We start from the raw sequence: 24,204 nt of genomic DNA, 5'->3' as shown, positions 1-24,204 counted from the left end.
CATTTCTACTAAATATATATATTATACCATAATTGTCACATCCCAGCTCACCCGTTGTGCTTGGTCTTAGGCGGGGCCTCCCTGCCGCAACGAGGGGGCGGGGCCGACGGCCGCTCACCTGTGGCTCATTCTCATCAAGGGCTTTTTATATGGCGTTATATTTGTGCCACAATTACGCACGCGCGGAAAAAAAAATTGAGCGGAGAAAATCAAACTGAGCGAGCGAAAACAGATTTTGAGAGCAAGAAAAAAACTATTGAGCGCGTAATGATAAGAGTTTGAGCGCGCGCCGATGGAGTTTGAACACAGAAAAAGAAATTGCTCGCTCAAAATTCCTCTTTGCTCGCTCGGGATAGCCCTCTCTCGCTCAACATCTCGCTCTCGCTCGCGATACTCCTCTCTCCCTCGCTCAACATCGCGTTTGCTCAACATCGAGCTCTCGCTCGCTCGAGTCGTCCTCTGCGCTCGCTCAGTTCTGTTCACGCGTTACGTTTGTGCCACAAAACCAGCCAATCAGAGCTTGTAAAAGCACTTTGATTGACACAGCTTAGTATCCAATGAGATTGCTTGTACGCTATCCGTTGACGCACTCTCGTTTGCCCTGTGTTCTATGGCGTTATATTTGTGCCACAATTACGCACGCGCGGAAAAAAAAATTGAGCGGAGAAAATCAAACTGAGCGAGCGAAAACAGATTTTGAGAGCAAGAAAAAAACTATTGAGCGCGTAATGATAAGAGTTTGAGCGCGCGCCGATGGAGTTTGAACACAGAAAAAGAAATTGCTCGCTCAAAATTCCTTTTTGCTCGCTCGCAATAGCATTCTCCCGCTCAACATCTCGCTCTCGCTCGCGATACTCCTCCCTCCCTCGCTCAACATCGCGTTTGCTCAACATCGAGCTCTCGCTCGCTCGAGTCGTCCTCTGCGCTCGCTCAGTTCTGTTCACGCGTTACGTTTGTGCCACAAAACCAGCCAATCAGAGCTTGTAAAAGCACATTGATTGACAGCTTTGTATCCAATGAGATTGCTTGTTGTGTTCACCCGGAACGAGCAAACGAGAGTGCGTCACATCGACGTAGGCGGGAGGGGTGGGCTTATATTATTAAAGTACAAAAACTAACAAGGTATTTCTGTCAAATGATACAATACAGTAATAATAATAATATTAAAAGTAATTCTCCAGCCCAAGTCCGTGTTGACGCACACTCGTTTGCCCTTTTCGGGTGAACACAGGGCAAACGAGAGTGCGTCAACGAATAGCGTACAAGCAATCTCATTGGATACTAAGCTGTGTCAATCAAAGTGCTTTTACAAGCTCTGATTGGCTGGTTTTGTGGCACAAACGTAACGCGTGAACAGAACTGAGCGAGCGCAGAGGACGACTCGAGCGAGCGAGAGCTCGATGTTGAGCAAACGCGATGTTGAGCGAGGGAGAGAGGAGTATCGCGAGCGAGAGCAAGATGTTGAGCGAGAGAGGGCTATCCCGAGCGAGCAAAGAGGAATTTTGAGCGAGCAATTTCTTTTTCTGTGTTCAAACTCCATCGGCGCGCGCTCAAACTCTTATCATTACGCGCTCAATAGTTTTTTTCTTGCTCTCAAAATCTGTTTTCGCTCGCTCAGTTTGATTTTCTCCGCTCAATTTTTTTTTCCGCGCGTGCGTAATTGTGGCACAAATATAACGCCATAGTGTTCACCCGAAAAGGGCAAACGAGTGTGCGTCAACACGGACTTGGGCTGGAGAATTACTTTTAATATTATTATTATTACTGTATTGTATCATTTGACAGAAATACCTTGTTAGTTTTTGTACTTTAATAATATAAGCCCACCCCTCCCGCCTACGTCGATGTGACGCACTCTCGTTTGCTCGTTCCGGGTGAACACAACAAGCAATCTCATTGGATACAAAGCTGTCAATCAATGTGCTTTTACAAGCTCTGATTGGCTGGTTTTGTGGCACAAACGTAACGCGTGAACAGAACTGAGCGAGCGCAGAGGACGACTCGAGCGAGCGAGAGCTCGATGTTGAGCAAACGCGATGTTGAGCGAGGGAGGGAGGAGTATCGCGAGCGAGAGCGAGATGTTGAGCGGGAGAATGCTATTGCGAGCGAGCAAAAAGGAATTTTGAGCGAGCAATTTCTTTTTCTGTGTTCAAACTCCATCGGCGCGCGCTCAAACTCTTATCATTACGCGCTCAATAGTTTTTTTCTTGCTCTCAAAATCTGTTTTCGCTCGCTCAGTTTGATTTTCTCCGCTCAATTTTTTTTTCCGCGCGTGCGTAATTGTGGCACAAATATAACGCCATATTTTTAAGGCCAGCGACAACAGCTGGGTTATACCTTCGCCAAGCTCATCAGAAGCATTGTGAAGCCACAGCGGTCCCGTTTTGTGCTCTCCAGCCTCGTGCACATTCTTTCTTTTTTCTCTTTCGCGTGTTTTCGGTGTACTTTGTTTCAGTCGCTCTCCTGTGGTCCCCACTCCCTCGATTGCCTCGCGCCCCCTTTTTGGACTCTTGCTACAGACACGGATTGTCTCGCTTTATTATGTACTTTGGAATGTTATTTTATCTTTGTCCTTTGGCTCCTTTTTGTTCCACGCTTGATGTGCGCCTTTTGTTAAATAAACAGACTTGATCACACCGCCTGTGCGTCCTTGTTGATTTTTTTTCGTGGACAAATGTTTATTAATAATTAGTCATTTATTCTTGTGAACAGATCTCTACTGTAATCCCAAAAGAGCACACTTTATATTTAATCATTTTTCTGTGAACAAATATTTTTTTATAATTCTTTGATTTTGAGAACAGGTCTGACACTTTATATTGATTATTTATTGTGGACAAATATTTATTAATCATGAAGTTAATTCTTTTTTGGTACCAGAGCTCTTCTATCATTCAAAAGAGGACACTTTATTTTGATTATTTTTTGTGAACCAATACAAATGAAGTTTGAATAGTTCTAAACCTTAATAAATCAGACACCGACGGCATATTTTAAGTTTTTTCTTTTTCTTTTTTAACCCAAAAATGCCTGTAAATGGGTACTGTGTTTGTGTTGTTTTTCCTCCCTTTTGAGGCATTTTTATGTAATTGCTTTTTAATTTGTGTTGACGTTAAACTGCCTCCGCTGCAACGCATCACTACAATGCTGGTCTGCTATCAATCGGCGTCTCGACTCCCGAAAATACTGGTCTACTATTGATCAGTGTGATGGGGTCACGAAGATGCTGGTCTGCTATTGGTCGGTGCACGAGGTCACAAAGATGGCTGCCTAAAGACTTGATCTCGTATGAGAGTGCTTTCAACATCATATTCATGATGAATTTTAGTGCTTAATTCAAGCTTGAATTGGTTAACCATGAGTCCCAAGATTGCGAGTGATGTTGAAGAGAGAAATAAGAATTGAAAAAGAAAGGAAGAAAAGAAATGATTTCTTTGGAAACTAAGCTGGAGATAATCATGAATACGCAGAAAGCTAAGCTAGCCAAACCTAGGCTACCCTTACTTGTCATTGTTTGTTGGATTTTGGGTTTATTTTGGGGGGTTCTGTTCTTTTCTGTTTATATAGTCCATGCTTCAGCTAACCTCATGTCACCCTGCGTTGGTTTTGATTTGGTCCACCTGTCTGTGCCTATCTGCCCCTCAGGTTCCATCAATCCGCTTGCCCGGCTCATTGTTTCCTCCCCACCCTGTTGCGCGTCGCTCATTAGTTTGCGTGTGTGTATTGAAGCTGGGTTTTTGTTGCAGCTAGTGTGATATCATTGTCTTATAGCTCACGTCTCTTCGCCATGCCAGTCTGCCTGCTGGAGTTTTTGCCATCTGATTTTCCTGCTTTTGTTCCTGCCTGTCCTTCAAATAATAAATATGGACTACTGTACATGAATTCTCTGCCTCGAAGCCTCCCTGCCTCTGGGTCCACCCTCACCGCAATCACACCTGCTATCCTCCCTGCCACGCTACGCCATGACATTACTAGGGAATATGGCCATAACAAGCATCACTCAGAGGAAAATAAATCCTTCTATATAAGTAGCAATTACTATACTATTTTGATACCAATTTTTAATATGTATATACAATTTTTATGTTTTTACCTGGGGTTTTACACGTGTTAGCTAATTAACCCATTGAAGCTCAATTTTTTCCTGGACATGAAAACATCCAAATCATTTGCCAGTGGTAACCCTTTGAAACAGTACTTAAAAAAAAAAAAAAAAAAGTGATATAGTTTATGAAAAGGTGTGTTTTATGACTGGTCACAACAATGTATTTACTCATTATGAAAACACACCAAACCAATTCGAGTAAGTGCAAATGCATAGATCATCTCAAAGATAATGTGTACGAAAAATCTTTGTTGTATGCTTATTTTAACATACTTTACTAACCTTTTTTTTGGGGAGCTTTGAAGCCATCATCTTTCTCTCGAAGTGCAACCACAAAGTAAACAGCTCTGGTCATGTGACAATATTCTCTAAACATGTGACATTGCACACATTTCATCTACAACACGTTGTAGTATTTCAGCACTTCATGAAAAATGATTGACAAATCATTTATTGAGCCTCATAATAGAATTTTATTTATGGTCTCTTTTGTGACTGATAGGTTGAAATGCGTTAACACAGGTTTGGATTGCCCGCCATAGCCTACAGCGGATTTGCGTTACGATCCAAACCGCGGAACGGATTAAACTCATAAACCGGGTGCCCGCTGAGCTTTGTTTTTCTGGATAGTTTTTTGGCGCTACCACTGGGCGAGGAAGGATAGTGTGACTTCAATTGAGGTCAGTCAGTTGGTGACGCACACGTTGTTCTGTCGTTGTACTTTCTTTGTAAGAATGTTGTCATTTATGATAATATGCCCAAAATTTGTTGGTTTATTGATCCAAGAACTTGTGACCGTGGATCACTAGCTAGCTAATGTTAGCATGCTATATAGTGTTGCCTTGTATGCGTTTTAGCTCGTTAGCATTAAGCAAGTTGAGGGCTCCCATTAGTTTGTTGTAAATGGTGAGTTCATATTTTATGTGCGCTTTATATTCACAATTCGAGGCCCCAAGGTAGGTCCACGGCAAAAATATTAAGCGTTGATTGGTCCGTTGTGTGAAAAACATTGGTTGATAATTTTGTTTCCATAATTATAGCAAAAATGAATTTTAGGAAATTTCCCAAATCAAGGAACAGGATATATTTTTTAATACATATTTCAATATTCATTGATGTTATAATCTCTTTACAATATAACATAGAATCAAAAGAGCATGACAGATCACTGAACAAAAAACTTCATAGTGAAAAATAAACGCTCACACATAAACTGTATGTATGTGTATGTACAGTATATACTGTATATATATACACAGTATGTGTGCGTGTGTGTGTGTAAATTAGATGATGGATAAACCAATACATGTTTTCAATCTAGATATAGTACTTCCAAGTACTATTATCATGTCTGCATGCATTATCAATCATCCTCAACCACGTTCTGTACAAAACACACGAGGTTAGTTGCAAGTGGAGTTCATATCAAGAAAGATGGGGCTACTAGACTGCTAAAGAAAACCCTGACATTGAAAACGAGTGACCCGGGAAGCACTTCATAGAAAACACATTCACATACAAACGGCAAATCATCCAGATATCCCTGACAAATCAAACACAATCACACTTTTGATAAAGCTTCCCCCACACGCAGACTTTGAGGAAAATATCATCGTATCTAGGGATCAAATCGTACAGCTCTTCCTGAGGAAAAAGTCAGTGGGTTTGTTCACACAAACCGTTGGCAGGAAATAAGGTTTGTCAGCAGCAAACAGTCAACTTTACAGACATTAAAAGATTGAGACATTTTCACATTATTTAAAAAAAACAAATCTACATTAAAAATATATACTGTACATAATATTGTAGTATCATATCAATTCTTTGTCATTTACATATGGCACGAATCAGGCAGTCTGAATTTTTCCAGTTTGATTAAAAATTGGGCTCAGGTCTGTTTGAGTCTACATTTGGGGTGTCAAACTCATTTTTATCATGGGCCACATTGTAGTTGTTTCTGTAAGAAGGCCGGAATGACTGCAGAGTCAAATCAAAATTTGTCATACCCTTACATAGTTTTAAAATCAGAGGCCGCTAAAAATTGTTCAAAAAGACAGCGTGGGAACAAAAACTGTTTGCTGCCCCCCCCTTACTTTTTTAAAAGATGAAGACAACTTGCAAGTTTGGTATTTTATCCAGAAACTTGAAGACAAATCAGCATTGCGCCGGCCACATTAAATGATGTGGTGCGTCACATCTGGCCCCCAAGCCTTGAGTTTGACACCTGTGATTTTGTCTACTTTTGCAGTTGAAACACTAAAAACGTATGTCACAACATTTCCTCCATTCCTTGACATGCCACAATCCCTCAGACATAACTTGCTACTTCAGACAAATCTGCTTGAAAGTGGAAAAGGGGAAAAAAAACAAACTATCCAACAACAAAGCAACAACATAAATTCACATTTATATGGCCCTTTCTTTTGACAAGTGTGTTTCACGTTGAATATGGCTCTCTTTTGTTGTTAGTTAAACACAGAGGTAACTAGATGCTGTACAAAATTAGCCCACCTACCTTCTAACATGTAGGACAAAATAAATACAGTGCATTTTCATTAAAAATCACACGTTATCACCATAATTATACACAATTCAGCAGTACAGTATCTATTAATTACACCGTTGCTCACCAGAACTCCCGTCTGGTAGTTATGATACATTTTGGCATAACAATGAATAGCATCATCAGACGATAAACGATTACATTGTAGAAATCAGGTTATTGTCTCGGGCAGTGGTTCCCAAAGTGGAGTCTGTGAAATCATTTGGGTGTTTTGGAACTAATTTAGTTGATCTTTTAGCAGTTACAGATTTGTGCCTTGTTCGGCTTAGTCTGTTTTTTGGCCCCGCCTCTGATGATAGTGCATTGATAGTGTGCTGTCCCTCTACCGAGATAAAAGCCATTGTAATACAGTATCTAGGAAGCCCCGAAAATACATATTTATGTTCGTTTCATTTGATTTTATATTCAATTGTGAAAGTATTCATGAATACTTGACCCTCTGACCCTTCAAAAAAAGAGATCAATTCAACCAGATTAATAAACTTTCAAAAATGTTAAACTTTGAAATTTGTCAAGATGTTTGATTGAAGATCAAGATCAAGATGATGATTGTTGTCAAATTTAATATGATGCTGAATAAAAAGGGCACTTATGTTTGGCTTAAATTGTTTTTTGTTTGTTTTGTTTCAGCAAACATTTGCAATGGGGCTCCTTGCTTTCTGAAAGGGGTCCCTGCCTCCAAAAAGTTTGAGAACCCCTGGTCTACGGGTGTGGAATGAAACTATTAGTCATTCTTTTGGTTTAGCTGTTAAAAAGCCCAGCAATTACATGCTAAGAGAAAATTCAGGTTATTATTTGATAATTGAATTCAGTTCTGATGGCGGTGTGTTCAATTGAAAAGTTTAGCCTGCACATATTTAAAAAACAAATGTGTGTTTTTTTTGTTTGCATTTCTCTCATTTAAGTAAGATTTCAGTCAGTAAATACACCCAATTGATGACATAGCATTGAGCTATGTCAGTGTTTCTCAAATAGTGGGGCAGGTGCCGTGGGGGGGGGGGGTGACCCCAGGGAAAAGGATTTGGTTTTGCCATGTGAAGTGTAATTGTGATAAAATAAGGATTGACATATATTTTTCCAGGCACTTTGATGCACTTGGGTTTTTTTCTGCTTAGACCAGGGGTGTCATACTGGGTTTAGCTTGCGGGCCTTATGGAGGAAAATCTATTCCAAAGTGGGCCGGACCAATAAAATCATAGTATATAGTTACATAACTTTTAAAATATCTAATTTAAATTTTACTATTATGTCACTATTATTCATAAAACATTAACATTATTAATAATCATAAAGCATATCAAGTTTTACCTTCATTAAAAAATTCTGATCATTTTTATACTTTACAAAATCATCTTGCGGGCCAGATCAAACCCATTTGCGGGCCAGAACTGGTCCGCGGGCTGTATGTTTGACACCCCCGACTTAGACAAACCTTTACCCGTACAAATGCTGTAAAATAGTTAACAGTTGTTGAAAGTTGAAGTTTTTTTTTTCCAAGGGGTCCTTTGCAAAATATAATTGAGAAGTACTGACCTTTGGTAACGTTCAATTTGGGAGAACTATGGGATTATTTTATGATGCAAATTAAAATTTGGGTTTAGGCCTACGGTTTTTAGATTAAAAAAACAAAAAAACCTAATACAACGAAAGGTTTTACACCTTTTTAAAACATCTGGAAAAATATAGTGCAAAAAAAGACTAAAACAACAATGAATAGTCTTACAACTTTTAAAAACATTTGGAAAAAGAAAGTATTGTGCAAAAAATATGAACCTACTGTAATACAGTCTGCTTAGAGTATTTACACGATTGGAACCGGAAGGCTCATTTGTTTTTGCTGTAGACTAAGAATATTTGGATTAAGCATCGAACCATATATCTGAGACAAGAAATCTCACCTTTTAAATCTAGAGCTGACACAATTTGTTTGAATCTGCTCATTTTTCATGTGAAGAAAAATATAGGAACTTTACTGATCTTTTAAATGTGAGACCCTGCACATCAATTATAATTGGAAAAAAATGCCTGCATGTACTCTATTATGGAAGAGTAAAACTGTCAAGGTGTTCCTTCTGTTGAATGCAAAAATAAATACATAAACTGATGACAATAATAAATAAAAATCAAGATCACATCAAAAGGCAAATAAACCTGGCAGAAAATGATACATTTCTTATCTTTCCACAAATGTGTCCCAAAGAAAATCATTGGAATTTAGCCCCAGTGTGATGCAGCAGCACAGCTAATTTACATAATCCCACTCCGAAACAGCATTTCTCTATTTATGCCTCGGTGATTAAAATGGGCAAAAAGCTAGCTGCTCAGCTACACTATCAGAAGCATTCTGTCAAATACAAACGGTAACCAGAGCTGCATTGATTTTTACGGGCTCTTTAAATTAGCATCAATTAACAGATGTTTTAGAAAATTGGCGTATGTCTTTTTTGTAAATCTTGGCATGAAATCAGGCAGAGGTCCCCAACTGCCGGTCCGCCGCCTGGTATCGAGCCACATGTGCCGCAACCGAAAAAATGATGTTTTGGAACTGATGTAGTTTATCCTTTACCGGTTCATTCGTTTGTGCTTTATTTGTCTTGATCTGTTTTATCGTCTCTGCCTCTGGCCGCTTTTGGTATTACAATTTGTAGTGAGGAAGGACAGTGCAGCTTGAGTTGATAGCAGTCACTGTTGGTGACACGACAAATTCGTTCCCTCTGCGTGTCTGTTTCTTTGTAAGAATGTTGTCATTTATGATTATGATAAATGTGTTTGTTGATCTAAAATACTTGTGGCTAGAGATATGTGCTAGCTATCAGCATGTTATCTAGTGCTTGCCTTGTATGCGTTTAACTTGTTAGCATTTTTTTTTTTTTTTGTGCCAGGTATTTCCCTTGGCTATATGCTAGCAAATGCAAAGGTTTTGCATTGAAAAAATACTCAGGTGTATTTAATTCACAACTTTATGAAATGAATAGCATTTGTAATTCAGTCATATGATTGATTTAATAAATGTATTTTAGAGCCTCAGGCAAGCGATTTGTTGTTAATGATGAATTCACCATGAGCAATATTATGAAGTACCTTCTAATTTTTCTTGCTGGTCTCACTCTGCTATTAAATAAAATGCTTCTCCTTGCCACTGCCAACAGTCACATGCTGAAAAGTAAAAAAGTGACACTGACGTTGTTGACATGACGGTAGTGGCTATAGACATTGTCTGTCTAATTGCTGGTGTTGATTGTGAACTTCTCTAAATTACATTTAGTCATTTTTCACCCATTATTACTTTCTGATTACATCAACATATTGTGATTGTTTTATGTAAAGTATATTAGTGGAGTAGTATTCAAGGGTAGGATCACCCCAAAGGCAACTCAAAACGTTTTGCTCAACATTATCTGTGCTCAAATGCTGACATACACCATACTATGTTGTAGACTGTAGAGTATAGACAAGATCTGTTGCTTGTTCAAAATTATAATAATATTACATGTGTGGAGGGAGGTGTGGCATTCTTTTGGTTTTCCTATATTTTAATGAACTTCTGTCTTTATACTTAACAATTGTCAGTAAAATGTAAACACTATGTAATGTTGTGCATGATATAAGTACTGTGCTGCTCAGTAACGTCTTCATAGCCTCGTCTGTGCCTCGGGGATGTAGATCTCGATGCTGTCAGCACTCTCTGTGGCCGAGTTTTGTCGCACAGACGCAGCTCTCTTGGCGGCCAACAGGCGCTTCCGGGCCTCCTGTCGCTGTTTCTCAGAACTCTCCAATGAGTGATCTCTGGCCAAAGGTGGGCGGTGGAATGGGGCCTTTGGTGGCTTTTTGGGCACTGGAGGTGGAAGCCGTCTCTCCTGGTGGGAGAAGGCGGTAGGGAGGGTAGGGAAGAATGTTTCAAGAAATACACGTTTTTTTTTTTTTGCAAAGGGTGCTGACAACATACTGTTGTCCTAACAACTGCAGTCGGATACAGGGTTTTTATTAACTGATTAGTAAGAAATGAAAAGTTATCGCGAATCTGTTTAGCCTCTCATTCATCTATATATATATATATATATATATATATATATATATATATATATATATATATATATATATATATATATATATATATATACACAGTGATCCCTCGTTTTTTCGCGGTTAATTGGGACCCCCCCCCCCCCCCCACACACACACACACACACACACACACACACACACACACAAAGAATAAAAACGTTTTTACATTTTTTTAAATTTGAAAAGTCTTCATTCTATGCATATTATTTAAGACAAATATTACTGCAGTTCTGTACACATATTTACTTAAATCTTAAATGATTAAACTTTATACACTAACTGAACAGTTACCACAACTTACCACTTTTCATCTTTTGAACTGTGGCGAGCAGCTGCCTGGACATCAAATTAAAGTGAAACCTCTTATATCATAATAATACACTTGAAATTTCAATTGATTACAAACGAAATCTTGGTAAAAGTCAGATTTCCAAAGCTGTGCATTTCTACGTTGCTGTCTATGTAGACACACAGACGGGTGTGTGCGTTTGCTCTCGGCACGCCTACGAGTCATGGGATTGGCTCAGAGAGACCAAGCTGTCAATCGATGTGCTTATTAGCACGTTCGTAACGTGTGCGTGTGTGCTGAGCTGAGCGCACACAGGCGGTTACAGGAGAGACACAGGAGAGACAAAAGCAAGCTTTCAGATCCGCTTGTCTTTTGTAATAAATTGGAATTTAAAGTGTAAACTGCATTTTATTAATGTTTGGTAAGATTCTTGTTACTCGCTCTAGTCGGACGTCCAAGGAGCCGATCACGAGATTTGGAGGCGGAAGACACGGAAAAGAGAGGCATTCCAGTACATTTACTGTATACGGTTTAATCATTTAAGATTAAAGTAAATATGATAGGCGTGAGGCGCCAAGTAGCGAAGGATCACTGTGTGTATGTATATATATATATATATATATATATATATATATATATATATATATATATATATATATATATATATATATATATATAGTTTTGCATTTACTAATCTAAATAATGGCTGACAGTTGGGTAATTCTAAATGAGCGCAGTTTGGTTGGTGAAAAATATTTCCCAATCATGGGTCACCTAGTGAACATTAATAATGAAATAAACAAACAAATCAGAGGAGACTATCACTTCACTGGTCAGGTGAATATCACTGTATATTTAAAGAAAATACAAATAATATCAATAAGTACATATATAAATAATATATATAAATAATAATATAATCCCTCACTCTATCGCGGTTCATCTTTCACGGCTTCGCTGCTTCATGTTTTTTTTACAGTGTGGATATTTTTTACAGTGCATTGTGCGCTGAATCCTGATTGGCTGACGGGCTTTACTGTTGTCTATAAATAAAATATTGACACTGTACTGTATTGGTTTTTCACTTCTCAATTTATTTCAAAAGGCAAGAGGATCCCCAAACTTGCTTTCGTCTCTCCGGTGTCTCTTCAGTAACCAACCACCTGTGTGCGCACACGCTAAGAACGTGCTACTAAGCACATTGATTGACACCTTGGTTTCTGGGAGCCGATCACGTGACTCGTAGGCGTGCGGAGAGCAAACACACACACTAATGTAGGCACACAGACAGCAACGGAGAAATGCACTGCTTTGGAAATCTGACTTTTACCTACATTTCTTTTGTCATAAATTAAAATGTCAAGTGTATTGTTATAAGAGGCTTCACTTTAATTCCATGTCCTGGCATATACGTTTATAAAAATTTTCTTGCTCTGACAAAGAAAGAGCACCAACAACTACCCATAACAATGTTCTTCTCTCGGAGAAAGACTCCTGCGCCTTCAGTAGAAACAGACACTAAAGTGGAGCGGCACAGCTGGGACTGTGAAATACGTGAGTGACAATGTTTCCAACCTTGTATTACTATGTTAAAATTATTGTTTTAAATAAATTTTGGGCTTTAAAATATATTGTATATTGCATTGTAAAATAAAAAAATAAAAATAAAGCTGACTCCTTCACGGATTTTACTTTGCGCGTGCTATTTTTGGAACGTAACCCCCATGATAAATGAGGGATCACTGTAAATATAAATAATATAGTATACATAGATACAAAAGTGAAAGCACTATTATTGGAGTCAAAAATATTTAAGGTCATTGTTTCCCATGGTAGTACAGTACCAATGATTGATATTGTGCCATAAATAGTGTGACCAAGTCACTTGACAGGCGCCACATTTCAGGCCAGCTTGCGTGACGTACGCTGTGCTAAAGTACTGTACTCACCTACCACATTATTGGTGCGCGTTTTTTCTCGAAATGAAATTAACAGAATGTCGTAATGAAAATGGCTTTTGGTATATATTGGAAGGCAATCTTGTTTACTTTTTTCCCGATGAGATCTAGTCTCCAATAATTTTACATGGTAAATTTACGAGGGCTGCAAAATGGAGCTGTGAACACTATGGATCATTTTTCAGGTAGTCAGCATCCATAGCTGCATGAAGGGGCAAGCTCTGAAGTTGGCCAGACTCAGTTTAGAGATGGCGTGGCCATAGAGCTCTCTCTAGTGGTATGCAAAAGAATCGCAATCCGAGTACAGCTAGAATTCACTTTTTTGACAAATACATTTGCACGTAATTTTTAATAGTGTTGGCTTTAAAATAACTTAAGGTACGATATACGAAACGAATCTATGCACCACATAAACAGTATTATTCAAATAATTATTGACGTGCTATTTCATTGCCCTGTATTTAAATTTCAATGGTAATGTTCAAATTCCATTCTTTAAGGGGTTGACAATAATCATACATTACAAATATAACCTATTTTTTAACACGTGTGATTTTTTTAAGGCAGTACTTGGTGTAAAATTTGGGGAACTGTCTTTACTTGATACTGCCACTTTTTGAAATATTGATTCAACCAGACTAAAACACATTGATTAAAAATGAATATGTACATAAAAAGAAGCCAAACCCTCCTGTATCCATTGACCATGCCAAAACGCACATAACAGAAAGCCACTCATGGTGAGGCAGCGGTGGGTGTTAGAAGAAAGGCAGAGGGCATAGAGAATTGTGGTTAGATGGATGGATGGACAGACATGATGGATCAAGGGAGGCCCAGAGAGGTTTAAGGCCTTGTGGTGTTTCTTGTAGTGATTGATGCGTGGCTGTTTGCAAGCGCCTTCACTGTTAACACAAAGAAGCACAAGAAACAAAAAAAAAGGCCATGAGAGCAAATGAGGAAGCCGTTAAGAGTCAAAAGTGAGCATGATGAAAAGCTACGTCAGATATTGCTGAGGGTGCAACAGATAAAACAAACAAAAAAAAACCTAACAACATACATATTGCAATGATAGCATTAAAACCACAACAAAACAAAAATAAAACTAAAATAAATGCTTTAACTTGGGCTGATTGGAGCAGCCAAAGAGAAGTTAAAATTTTTTGACTGGCAAAGCCATTCGAACATACTTGCAAGAATGTTCAAGCGTATTTACAAGTATAGTGGGATGCCTTGTCGAACACATATGAACCTATTACCAAATACATTAGAACATTCTGGCAAACACTTTCAAACAAACTTGTAAGCTAAATGAAAAAATCTAAATGAAATGAATAAAAGCTAAATGGTAAAGCACATTGATCACCCGTATTCAACCCATGTGTGTCTGATGATTTTTCATTAGCCTGACCTTATTATCACCCAACTTGGGCTGACTTTTAAAGGTTCAAGTATAAATATATATTTACTTTCAACCCCTCAAAATGTACAGTGGTATCACCCCTATTCACACACATGTATATTGAAGGATAGTCCGCCCTCCGTGAGGGTCAGTGTTTCAATAAGTACATTGTCTCTCCATACAAAAACTAAATGCAAAGAACAACGAGCCATTTGTCTCTGTGCGATGTCCGACAAAGAGGAATGTTTATGTTGTAGTGGTGTGAAGCTGTTAGCCTGATTATTTTGAGTGTTATAATACGGATTATTTGTCTTCACTGTGTTGTGTTATGTATTTATAGTTTGTTTGCGTTGATGCGGGGCTTCAAAGCAAACTATATGTGTGCATATATGTGTACTATATGTGAGTCATATGAAAACAATACATTATTCAAGAGATTCTTAATTTCAATGTGATATTACTGATAGATTTCCAGAAAATTTCATGTTCAAAATTATTTATACCCCTGTCAATATCTCAGCAAAAATGTATACATTTTGATGCTAAATGTTATTTCAAGATGACACCAGGTGAATACGTGCATGTTTTAAAACAAATGTTGTCCACAGCAAGGTAAAGGTTTATTTGGCCATTTCCATTCGGTTTGGTATTCCTGTGGCAAATGTCCAGAGCATCATAAACAACCACACGAGGTTCAAAACTGTTAAAAACCTCGGTGGACGTGGCAAGAATTGTAAGGTATCACTCAAACTTGCCCGGAAAGTATGCTGAGAGGTTAACGTCAACAATCAGACCCCAACTAAGGCCCTAATGAAAACACTTGAGCAGGCAGGGACGACTGTCTCAGGGTCTAGCATTGAGTGGCCTAGGAAGACAACACTGCTCAAGAAAAAGCACGGTGAGGCTTGCCTGGCTTTTGCCAGAGGTCACCTCCGGCATGATTCTAGATTTTGGTCAACCATCCCGTGGTTTGGTGTGAGAAAGTTAAGAGTTATTTGGGCGGCTGCGGTTCAGAGAGTTTAGGGGGTCGTCCAGTAACCGAAGGGTCGGCTGTTCGAACCCCGCTTTGTCAGCGTCACATGCTGTTGTGTCCTTGGGCAAGACACTTCACCCACCTTGCTTCCAGTGGCTGGTCAGAATATGGTGTGGTATGGCAACCTCGCCTCCATGGCAGCTGTGACTACGCAATGTAGTTTACCACAAATGGTCTTACTGTGTGATAGTGCTGTTCTTTATAAAGCATCTTGGGCTTCGTGAAAGACCCTATGTAAACGTAAGCATTATTATTATTATTATTATTATTATTATTATTATTATTATTATTATTATTATGAATGCTTAGTAAGTCTGGAGAAACAAAGGAGATGCTTATGAGCAAAAACCCACCATCCCTACTATCAAGCATGGTAGTGAATAGATAGTTGTATGGGAACACTTCTCCTCCATGGTGCAGGGAACCTTGTCAAGGTTGAGGAAATTATAAAGGAAGGAGGATTACGTAGGAATCCTTCACGAAAACCGAAAGGAGTCTGCTAAGAAACTCCAGCTCAGCCACAACTGAATAGTCCAGAAGTACAATTATTCCAAAACAAACTGCAAAGGTCAAGAGGAAATGGACAAGGACAATGAAGTAAATGTCTTAAAATGTTGAAATCAGAGTCCTGACCTGACTCCGATCAAAAACTTGTGGTGAAACTTGAAGATGAGAAAGGTGGTTCAGAAAGCCACCAACTTGACCCAGCTTGAGGCCTTTGCCTGTGAACAATGGGCCAATATTCTACAGGAAGAAGGCAGAATGCTTGTTGACACATACAGAAATGGTCTGACGGTAGTTTTAAAAAACTAAAGCTCTGCTAGTGATTATTACTTAAGACATTGGACTAGGGTATGAATAATTTTGAACATAGCATTTTTTTGGTTTAGCATCAATAAAATACCTTTTCTTCGATTGTGTGTTGTTTTGCTTATTTTAATTGTTTGCTTAAAAAAGGAAACACGCTTACAATAATTTCTTACAAAATCAACATATTTCGAAAAGTAGCAGAAACTGCTATGGCTTGAGTCATAACACATGTAATGATAACCAGCAGCTTTGCGACCAGTTATCATTGTGGATGATGAGCGTTTTCATGGTTAGTGAGATGATAACATACCTAAAGTATGTTCGTATGGAGTTGATTGCATTACACATAATCAGTCATTAAACCTACCAAACATTCATCCTGTACATTACTCAAACCTGCAAAACCCACTAACTTAAATAGCTTGACATTGACTAACAAAACAAATTCAAATTGTTTAATACAACTACGATTCGAACTATGCACTTTAAAATGATTCGATTTGTTCATGAAACAATAATGACTAGATAGCACCCTGTTTTTTTTTGTTTTGTTTTTTTTTGCCCCATAGTTGATGTGTATGATCTCCTAGGTTAGTCAAGAAGCAAAAGTTGCTCGTCTGCTTAAGTAGAGCTAATAGAACTCAAATGCTATTCCCATCAAGTAGCTCCTGAATCCCCTATGAACGCCACAAGATGGTGCAAAAGCACCACCTTCATTTTAGATCGGGTTTTAGGGCTATCTCGTGGCATCAGTCCATTTTAGGACGAACACAGCAACAGTGATTAGGCAATTTTTCCACTGAATATGAGGATATTTTCACGGTTATCTAAGTGGGTGAATTTCACAAGTAGCAAATTACAACTAGAAAGGGAACGCTCTGGCAAATAAAGCTGTTGCACAAATGGCTGCAGAAAACCGTGAGTGTGTCTGTGTGTGTCGGTGTGTGTGTGTGTGAGTTTGTGTCAAAGTCACAAATGCTTGATGATTCAGCAATGTTTTTTGTGACAAACGACTGGATCAGCGCTTTGTCTGAAGGAGGTTGACTATAGAAAAGCATAAGGGAAAATATTAAAATGTTACCTTGCTTACAGTGAAGGATCAGGATCTTGTAATGTCAATTGTGTTGTCCGAGGTAATACAGTATGACCAATCATTAGGCAATTTTTCCACTGAATATGAGGATATTTTCACGGTTATCTGAGTGGGTGAATTTCACAAGTAGCAAATTACAACTAGAAAGGGAACGCTCTGGCAAATAAAGCTGTTGCACAAATGGCTGCAGAAAACCGTGAGTGTGTCTGCGTGTGTCTGTGTGTGTTTGTGTGTTTGTGTCAAAGTCACAAATGCTTGATGATTCAGCAATGTTTTTGTGACAAACAACTGGATCAGCGCTTTGTCTGAAGGAGGTCGACTATAGAAAAGCATGAGGGAAAACATTAAAATATTACCTTGCTTACAGTGAAGGATCAAGATCTTGTAATGTCAATTGTGTTGTCCGAGGTAATACAGTATGACCAATCATTTCTGGTTATCTTTGTAAAGAGCGTTTTTGATGGATGTTGTACTGGATCTCTCTCCCTTTTTTTTAATTGTGTAAATACTCTTAATCTTGTGGCATGTATTCTATTATTGTCAGTTGACAGTAAATCACATATTGTGCCTGTTTTGGGTGTGTTTGTGTACCTTTCCCTCAGGTGGGTCGAGGGGTCTCCAGTTGTTGGCTCTAAGTTGGTGAAGTTCATCAAACTTGAGGCTAATGTTCTCAATGGATAACTGAAGCATGTCCCAAAAACCAGCCAGGTCAGAGGCGACAGGACGAGGGTGGGCATGGGGGTTCTATGAAAGGTGGAGAAAGAGGACAAAAAGGAGGATAAAATAAAGGAATACCCTCACGAGAAGGTAGAAAATACATGGATGGACAAGACATTCAAACAATGGCAATTTTCTTTGACATTGTATACTATTTTTCAAATGTTCTGTATTTCTTGCCATTTAGGGACACATTTGTGCATACAGTGATGGTTCTACTTACTTTTGTTACGAAGAATTCAGGTTACGAAACACATCGGTGGAAAAACATTGTTTCCAGTAACGAGAAAATTCAAGATATGAAAGGTGACATTGTTGGCATACAGACAGACAATATGTCCTGTCTGACATAGCATTGTTAGCACATCATTAGCACTTTAGCAATTAGGCTGAATGACATCACACAGGAAGCACTTCGCATGACCCCAAACATAACTTCATTTAACTTAAATGCTCAAAATAACCCAAAAACAAATATTACTGCTCCTATGGACCGGGTCACTGGAAATGTCAAATAACCTAAAAATCACCAACACACAAGCAGAAGACAATTCCGTTTTTATTGTCGGTTTGAGATTTCCTTTTAGATTTATAGGAGAATCGCTCATTTACTTGATTAACAATAATAGTCATTTGAATTTGTACACTAAGAATTGTGGGCATTGATTAGGTCTGTATGAAGAGTAAGAAAGAGGACTACTTACCAAGTTTTCCTCACATAGTTCCCTGAACTGTTGAAACTTTTGGGACATCAACAGCTGAGCACTTCCTATGGCACTCCTCATCTTCCCTAGAACTCCAACCACAGAAACACAAGTATATACCATAAGTAACCAAAGGAATAGGAAAGGGAAAATATGGTGTTTTACAGTTTAAAATCCAAGTTGCCTTGAAGTGTAAAATTGCTTGCTACACAACCAACACTAAATTTAGCACAAAGAGTTTGTCATTTAGAACCACTGAAAGACACATAGACACAAAAAGCAGGAAAGATGGGGTAGGAGACAACAGCAACAAAACCACAAAGAGGGACACTCGAAAAGACGTCTATGGCATGTCCCAGGTGGCTGTGGCTCAGGAGGTAAGTGGGTCATCCAGTTACCAAAAGGTTGGTTGTTCAAATCCTGCTCTCGTGGGGTCATTTGTTGTGTCTGTGGGCAAAACACTTCACCCACCTTGCCTCCAAGTGTCACTCATACCAGTGTACAGCTGGTGTGAATGTTTGGCGGTGGTCAGAGGGGTCATTGCTGAATGCTCGCAGCCACGCTTTTGTCAGGCTGCATGAATAATGGATTCATTGGAGCACTTTACGTGTGTCCGGAGGAAAAAAAAATGCTTCAGAGAACTGATGCATGATTATTTTTACATGAGAGAATGGACAGAGCTGATTGGCTGACACAGAAGGAACAGAGACTGATGAGCTCAGGTAGAGAGACAGAAATTATGAGCACACAAGGAATGGGTACACAGTATACAAGGGAACACACCAGATATCCTAAAACCAAGACAAAATCATAAAAACAATGGCTGCAAAACAATCCTGCTTAGACAGCATAATGGCACACTTTATGAGGTTGCTCTCAGACCAAGCAGCCTCGTTGTACCTGCTAGGCACAGGCCATGCCCCTTGAAAGACCTTGGAAGTTTTGTGTAACTGACCATCCTGGATGTCTAAAGCACACCATCTCTGGCATCTCATAATCAAAGGGGCCATCGTTCCAGTTTTTCTGACCATTCCTCAGATGTCCTGATTGCACCCTCAGTTTATTTGTTTTCAATTCACACTAGTACCCAGGAAAATGCAGGCTAGAAAGACTAAATACCATACTATCGCCCCTCACAGAGACATACCATCCTCAGGAAGGTCATTACGTTGTTGCTCCATCTCCATCTGTCGGCACCAGCCCTCCATGCGGTCAGTCTCAGCCTGCAGTAGTTTTAGGAACCATCGGCCATCTCGCTGACACACTGTTCTTTGCACAACCTGCCATATATAGAGTACATTGCGTGCAACCATGTCACCCGTTCTGTTTTATAACTTATTAAACCACTGTACGTTTTTGCTAACCACAAAGTGGGATTTATATATAGTCACGGCTAACTCGGGCATGTCTTGGGCCAAAACTTGGCTAATGCTGGGAGGAGCTGTGATGCACTGAAGCCTCTCTTCCATTATCTTTTCATGTTCATGTTCACAGCTGCCCAAATGCTACAAACCTCTCTTTTAATCTCAGCCGAATGGATAGAAAAGAATCGCAGCTTCACCTATCGTTATGAGATCTAACTATTGGTATGTCATTTACCTGTCTCTTTACTGGTTTCTTTTCTTGCAATAAGTCAGACGGCCATAACCATGATTGTGATTGAGCTTTTGTTTTGTTTTGTTTTTTGCCCCTGTTATGCAGGGTCGAACTTTTTTTCTTTCATTTGAGGAGTGTGGTTCTAGACTGTCACCAAAGGTCAACATCCTTGCAGTAACATTTATGGGAAATATACAAGAAAATTGACTTGACTAAACTGTTTAACTGAGCATTGATTTTTCATAGCCTTGACATATTTACTTCTTGCTTGTAAAATCTTGAGACATTTCAAAAATAAGAACTGAATATAAGTACAGTATACAAATTATTTCTGGGTGGGTTAGAGTTGGGTTTTGTTTTGCTTTTTAGTCTTGTCCTTGTGTCAGTGTCTCATTTAGTTTGTGTTCACCTGCACTTGTCTACTGTTGCCCTGGTTCATCCAATCAGCTGTTTTGACCAATTGTCTCTTGTACAGGCTCCTATTTACGTTCCCTGTTATCTTTCAGTTTCTGTCAAATCATTGTCGCTGTCACCTTCCCTTGTTGCTTGCTGTTCAGGTTTTCCTTGTCTCTTGACTGGTTTCAGTTCAAAGTAAGTTTATTCCTTGTTTTGTTACTTTGTATATTGTTTAATGATTTCTTTTACATTCTTTTTCTGTCTTTGCAAAAATTCAATTGTTTTACATCAAATCCTGCCTCCTTGCATTTGAGTCCATATCCCCCAAAGCCCCACGTGAACCGGAAAGATGTATGTTGGAACTTACATCTAAGATAACTGAGCTGTTGAAGCTGATATCAGGTGGCTCATCACTGACACTATCTATCCAAGGGTCTGGAGGGGGGAGAATGGATGGATCAAAGCCCACATCCTCGTACTCATCAGAGGCACAGGCATGGTAGTGGTTCCCTGAGCCCTGGATGCTGACTGTTGAGGTGGCAGCATCGCGGGAGTATTGGCGACAAAGGACACCAGGTGATATGACTTCTAAGTCCATGTCAGGAGAGTCAAGAGGAGTGTCAAGCAGGCCCGGCATGTCCAAATCTGCCTAGTTGAGGCAAACAAATCACTGTCATTCATTGTACAGGGTGGAGGGGTTTGTTTTGTCATGTAAATACAACTCTTTGAAATAATTTAAAAAAAAAAAAAACAACAAAAAAAGTTTTTTCCTATTGCAGTAGTTAATATCACTAAACTGTCTTTCTGCTTTTCAATGACCAAAAGTTCACATTGGATAAAAGTGGCCAAAAAAAGCAAAATATGTGCAGAAAAAACCCCCTGCTAAAACTGACTGTTTATTAATGATAGATCTTACTATTTTATTAAACGTGGCAAAGAAATTTGGTAAACGTATAACATACAGATGTTTTACAATTAATGTTTACTGTATTTCTTTGAGTACAAGTCAAGTTTCCCCGCCCATTTTCAACCCTCATATTAGGGGAGTCACTTTATTACTGCACAACTCAAAACAGACCAATTTTTTCCACATATCTGTGTTTGAAAATCATTACCGTATAATCTGCACTGTATAGCTCACCGAATTATAAGGCGCACTTTCAGTGAATGGCCTATATATATATATATATATATATATATATATATATTTTTTTTTTTTTCTTTCATACAGTATATAAGGCACTTACTGTAGAGTAAAACCTACAGTAGTGGCTGGGGTTGCATTATGCGCCCACTAGATAGAGTTGTGTTATGCATCCAATCGATGGCGCTTGCACTAAAGGGAATGTATCAAAAACAATCAGCTAAATCATCAAAATATATTCATAGAATATAAACGTTATCAATATAAGTGTTCTCACAACAACCAAAATGAATAAACAGCTTTTTTATTTTAGTACTGTCTGGAGAATGCGGTGGAAAAAAAACTATTGATTACATTAGACTGTTTAGATAAATACCATAACGAATCAAGAGTTTTAAAGAATTATAATGAAATATTAAACTTAAATATTTTAATTGAAATGTAACCAAAAACCTTAGTATATACAGTATTGTTTTGTTGATTTATAAACGGAATGGCGTTGTTGAGTTTACAAACATACACCATTAGTTTATGCAGTCAGCATCCATTGTCAGCTTTGTTTAGGAGGTGCAGTCAGGAAGTCAGTGTGTGCTAAGGATAGCATGAAAGCCATGCTCATTCATATAACTCCCTTATTCAGGAGTCTTTCAAAAGCAATTACTGTAAGTCTGTGTTTTTATGTGATTTGGACATCGTTGTTGCCACATGCTGTTGACACTTGCTAGCTTTGAACATCTTTTACATGCATCATAGTCCTGACAACAGTCATATGAAAAAATCGACCATGCATGTTGAGCATTGCAATAGCTAATGTTGGCATCAATGCACATGCCTTAGCACGGATTATTTATGGCACATTGTTTGTTTAGTAATGGCTAATGGTTATTTTGTTCATGAAGCTCATGCCACTAAATTTAGATAAAGTTAAAACAAGAAGCTCAATTTCATGGCTTGTGAGACGTCACATTTGGCTTGCTGTTGACCAGCGTTCACGCACTTGTATCCAACATGTTGTGGTTGTGATAACAGTACCGTTATATGTATCATTTGATATGATCCATATATATGATGAACTGGATTATAAGACTTTTGAGAAAGCTTTATAGTGCGGAAAACGGTAATGGTAATTTGAATGTGAAATAATATGTCATTTACAAGGCTTAAATTGATTATATAGACCTCAAATTTGATATTGAATGCATTTGTTTTACTGTAGAGGGTTTGCACAGAGCATCACAAAAAATGCACTTTCATTAAGAGTCACTTAATTGCCTCTGTTGTCAACGAGGCTGCGTGGATAATGTTTTCAGCGGGCTTTGACGAATTTTGAAAAGGAAAAGACTGCTTGATTTGTCTCCTTCAGCCATTAGGCGTGTGCTTAAAGAAGAAGCAGGCATGGATGTAAGCAGGTGGGAAAAGAAACAGCGAAGGGCAACCTTCCATGCTCTGATCTCACAAAAGTTGTCCCTTGGGTAAAGAAAGCTCGGAATAATATCCCAAGTAAGATGATCAGTAAATAACCTCCATTTCAAACAATTTGTACGGGTCCAAAGTTAAAGAGTATCAAGGATGGTAGAGGACGTCTGTGAGTTGAAAAAAAGTTACTCGACTCCACTTTTCACAGACATCTGGTTGGAACCATTAAAGTGGAGAGCATCTAAATTTGAAAATAAAAACATCAGGAACCTGAAAAAAAATGATGACAGGCTATGTCTCAAAGAGATTAAGCGTGTGAAACTCAAGCTCGATTTAAGAATAACCCAATAAACCAAACAATGGCAAATATGAAAGTTTTAGGTGTATCTTACTTGCACAGCTGCAGTCACGCTGTTGGAGCGTTGGAAGCGACGATACCTAATCGGCGGACAAATGCAAAGCAGTCAAACAATAAAAGTGAAAGTCACGACCAGTGACTCATGAAAATGGGGATATCTGGATTTCAAGTGCAACCTTAAAATGAACCTAAAATGCACTATGACATTTACAGGTGAAATGAATTTCAGAATGCACATGCCAAACTGTTAGAAGTTTCAGTACTTTTTGCACAATTGGCTCAAAGGCGCTAAACTAGTGATGGGGCTTTTGGCTACTTAAAAGGGCACCATTCATTCACGAACTGTTCAAAAGACCGTCTCTTTAATGGGTGTTTTTTTTTTTTTTTTTTAAATATCTTAACACTTTCACTCTCGTTGGGACAATGCATCCCACAGTTTAAAAAAAAAAAAAATCACAGTGGGTATAAGAATGGTAGCAATAACATGAATTGGCATCTCAGCGGTTCAGTACAGACCTATGTACAGATTCTAGTGGCATTTAGCAGCTTTTCTATACC

The 24,204-nt window shown here is 38.7% G+C and overlaps 1 protein-coding gene across 2 annotated transcripts in view; it reads right to left on the bottom strand.

Annotated features, from left to right (window-relative positions):
* Nucleotides 1-5,174: 5,174 nt before the first annotated feature.
* The window catches only part of LOC148415204 (disks large-associated protein 1-like), a 77,804-nt gene continuing 58,774 nt past the window's right edge, over nt 5,175-24,204 (bottom strand). The window contains exons 10-15 of one of the 2 annotated variants that reach the window (XM_088429359.1): nt 23,681-23,726; nt 21,096-21,377; nt 19,884-20,016; nt 18,737-18,828; nt 17,907-18,059; nt 5,175-10,525 (exon numbers count right to left, since the gene is read on the bottom strand). In XM_088429359.1, the coding sequence (XP_088285485.1) occupies nt 10,301-10,525; nt 17,907-18,059; nt 18,737-18,828; nt 19,884-20,016; nt 21,096-21,377; nt 23,681-23,726 (931 nt within the window). In that variant the 3' untranslated portion in view covers nt 5,175-10,300. Of the gene's footprint in view, nt 10,526-12,809; nt 13,883-17,906; nt 18,060-18,736; nt 18,829-19,883; nt 20,017-21,095; nt 21,378-23,680; nt 23,727-24,204 lie in introns of those variants that run through there. The other variant, XM_088429360.1, reaches the window with a different exon arrangement.

Source organism: Hippichthys cyanospilos, chromosome 12 (assembly GCF_059441005.1).
Source record: "Hippichthys cyanospilos isolate Australia breed blue-spotted pipefish chromosome 12, RoL_Hcya_1.0, whole genome shotgun sequence".
Taxonomy (NCBI): Eukaryota; Metazoa; Chordata; class Actinopteri; order Syngnathiformes; family Syngnathidae; genus Hippichthys; species Hippichthys cyanospilos.
This window is presented reverse-complemented; position numbering and strand designations above follow the sequence as displayed.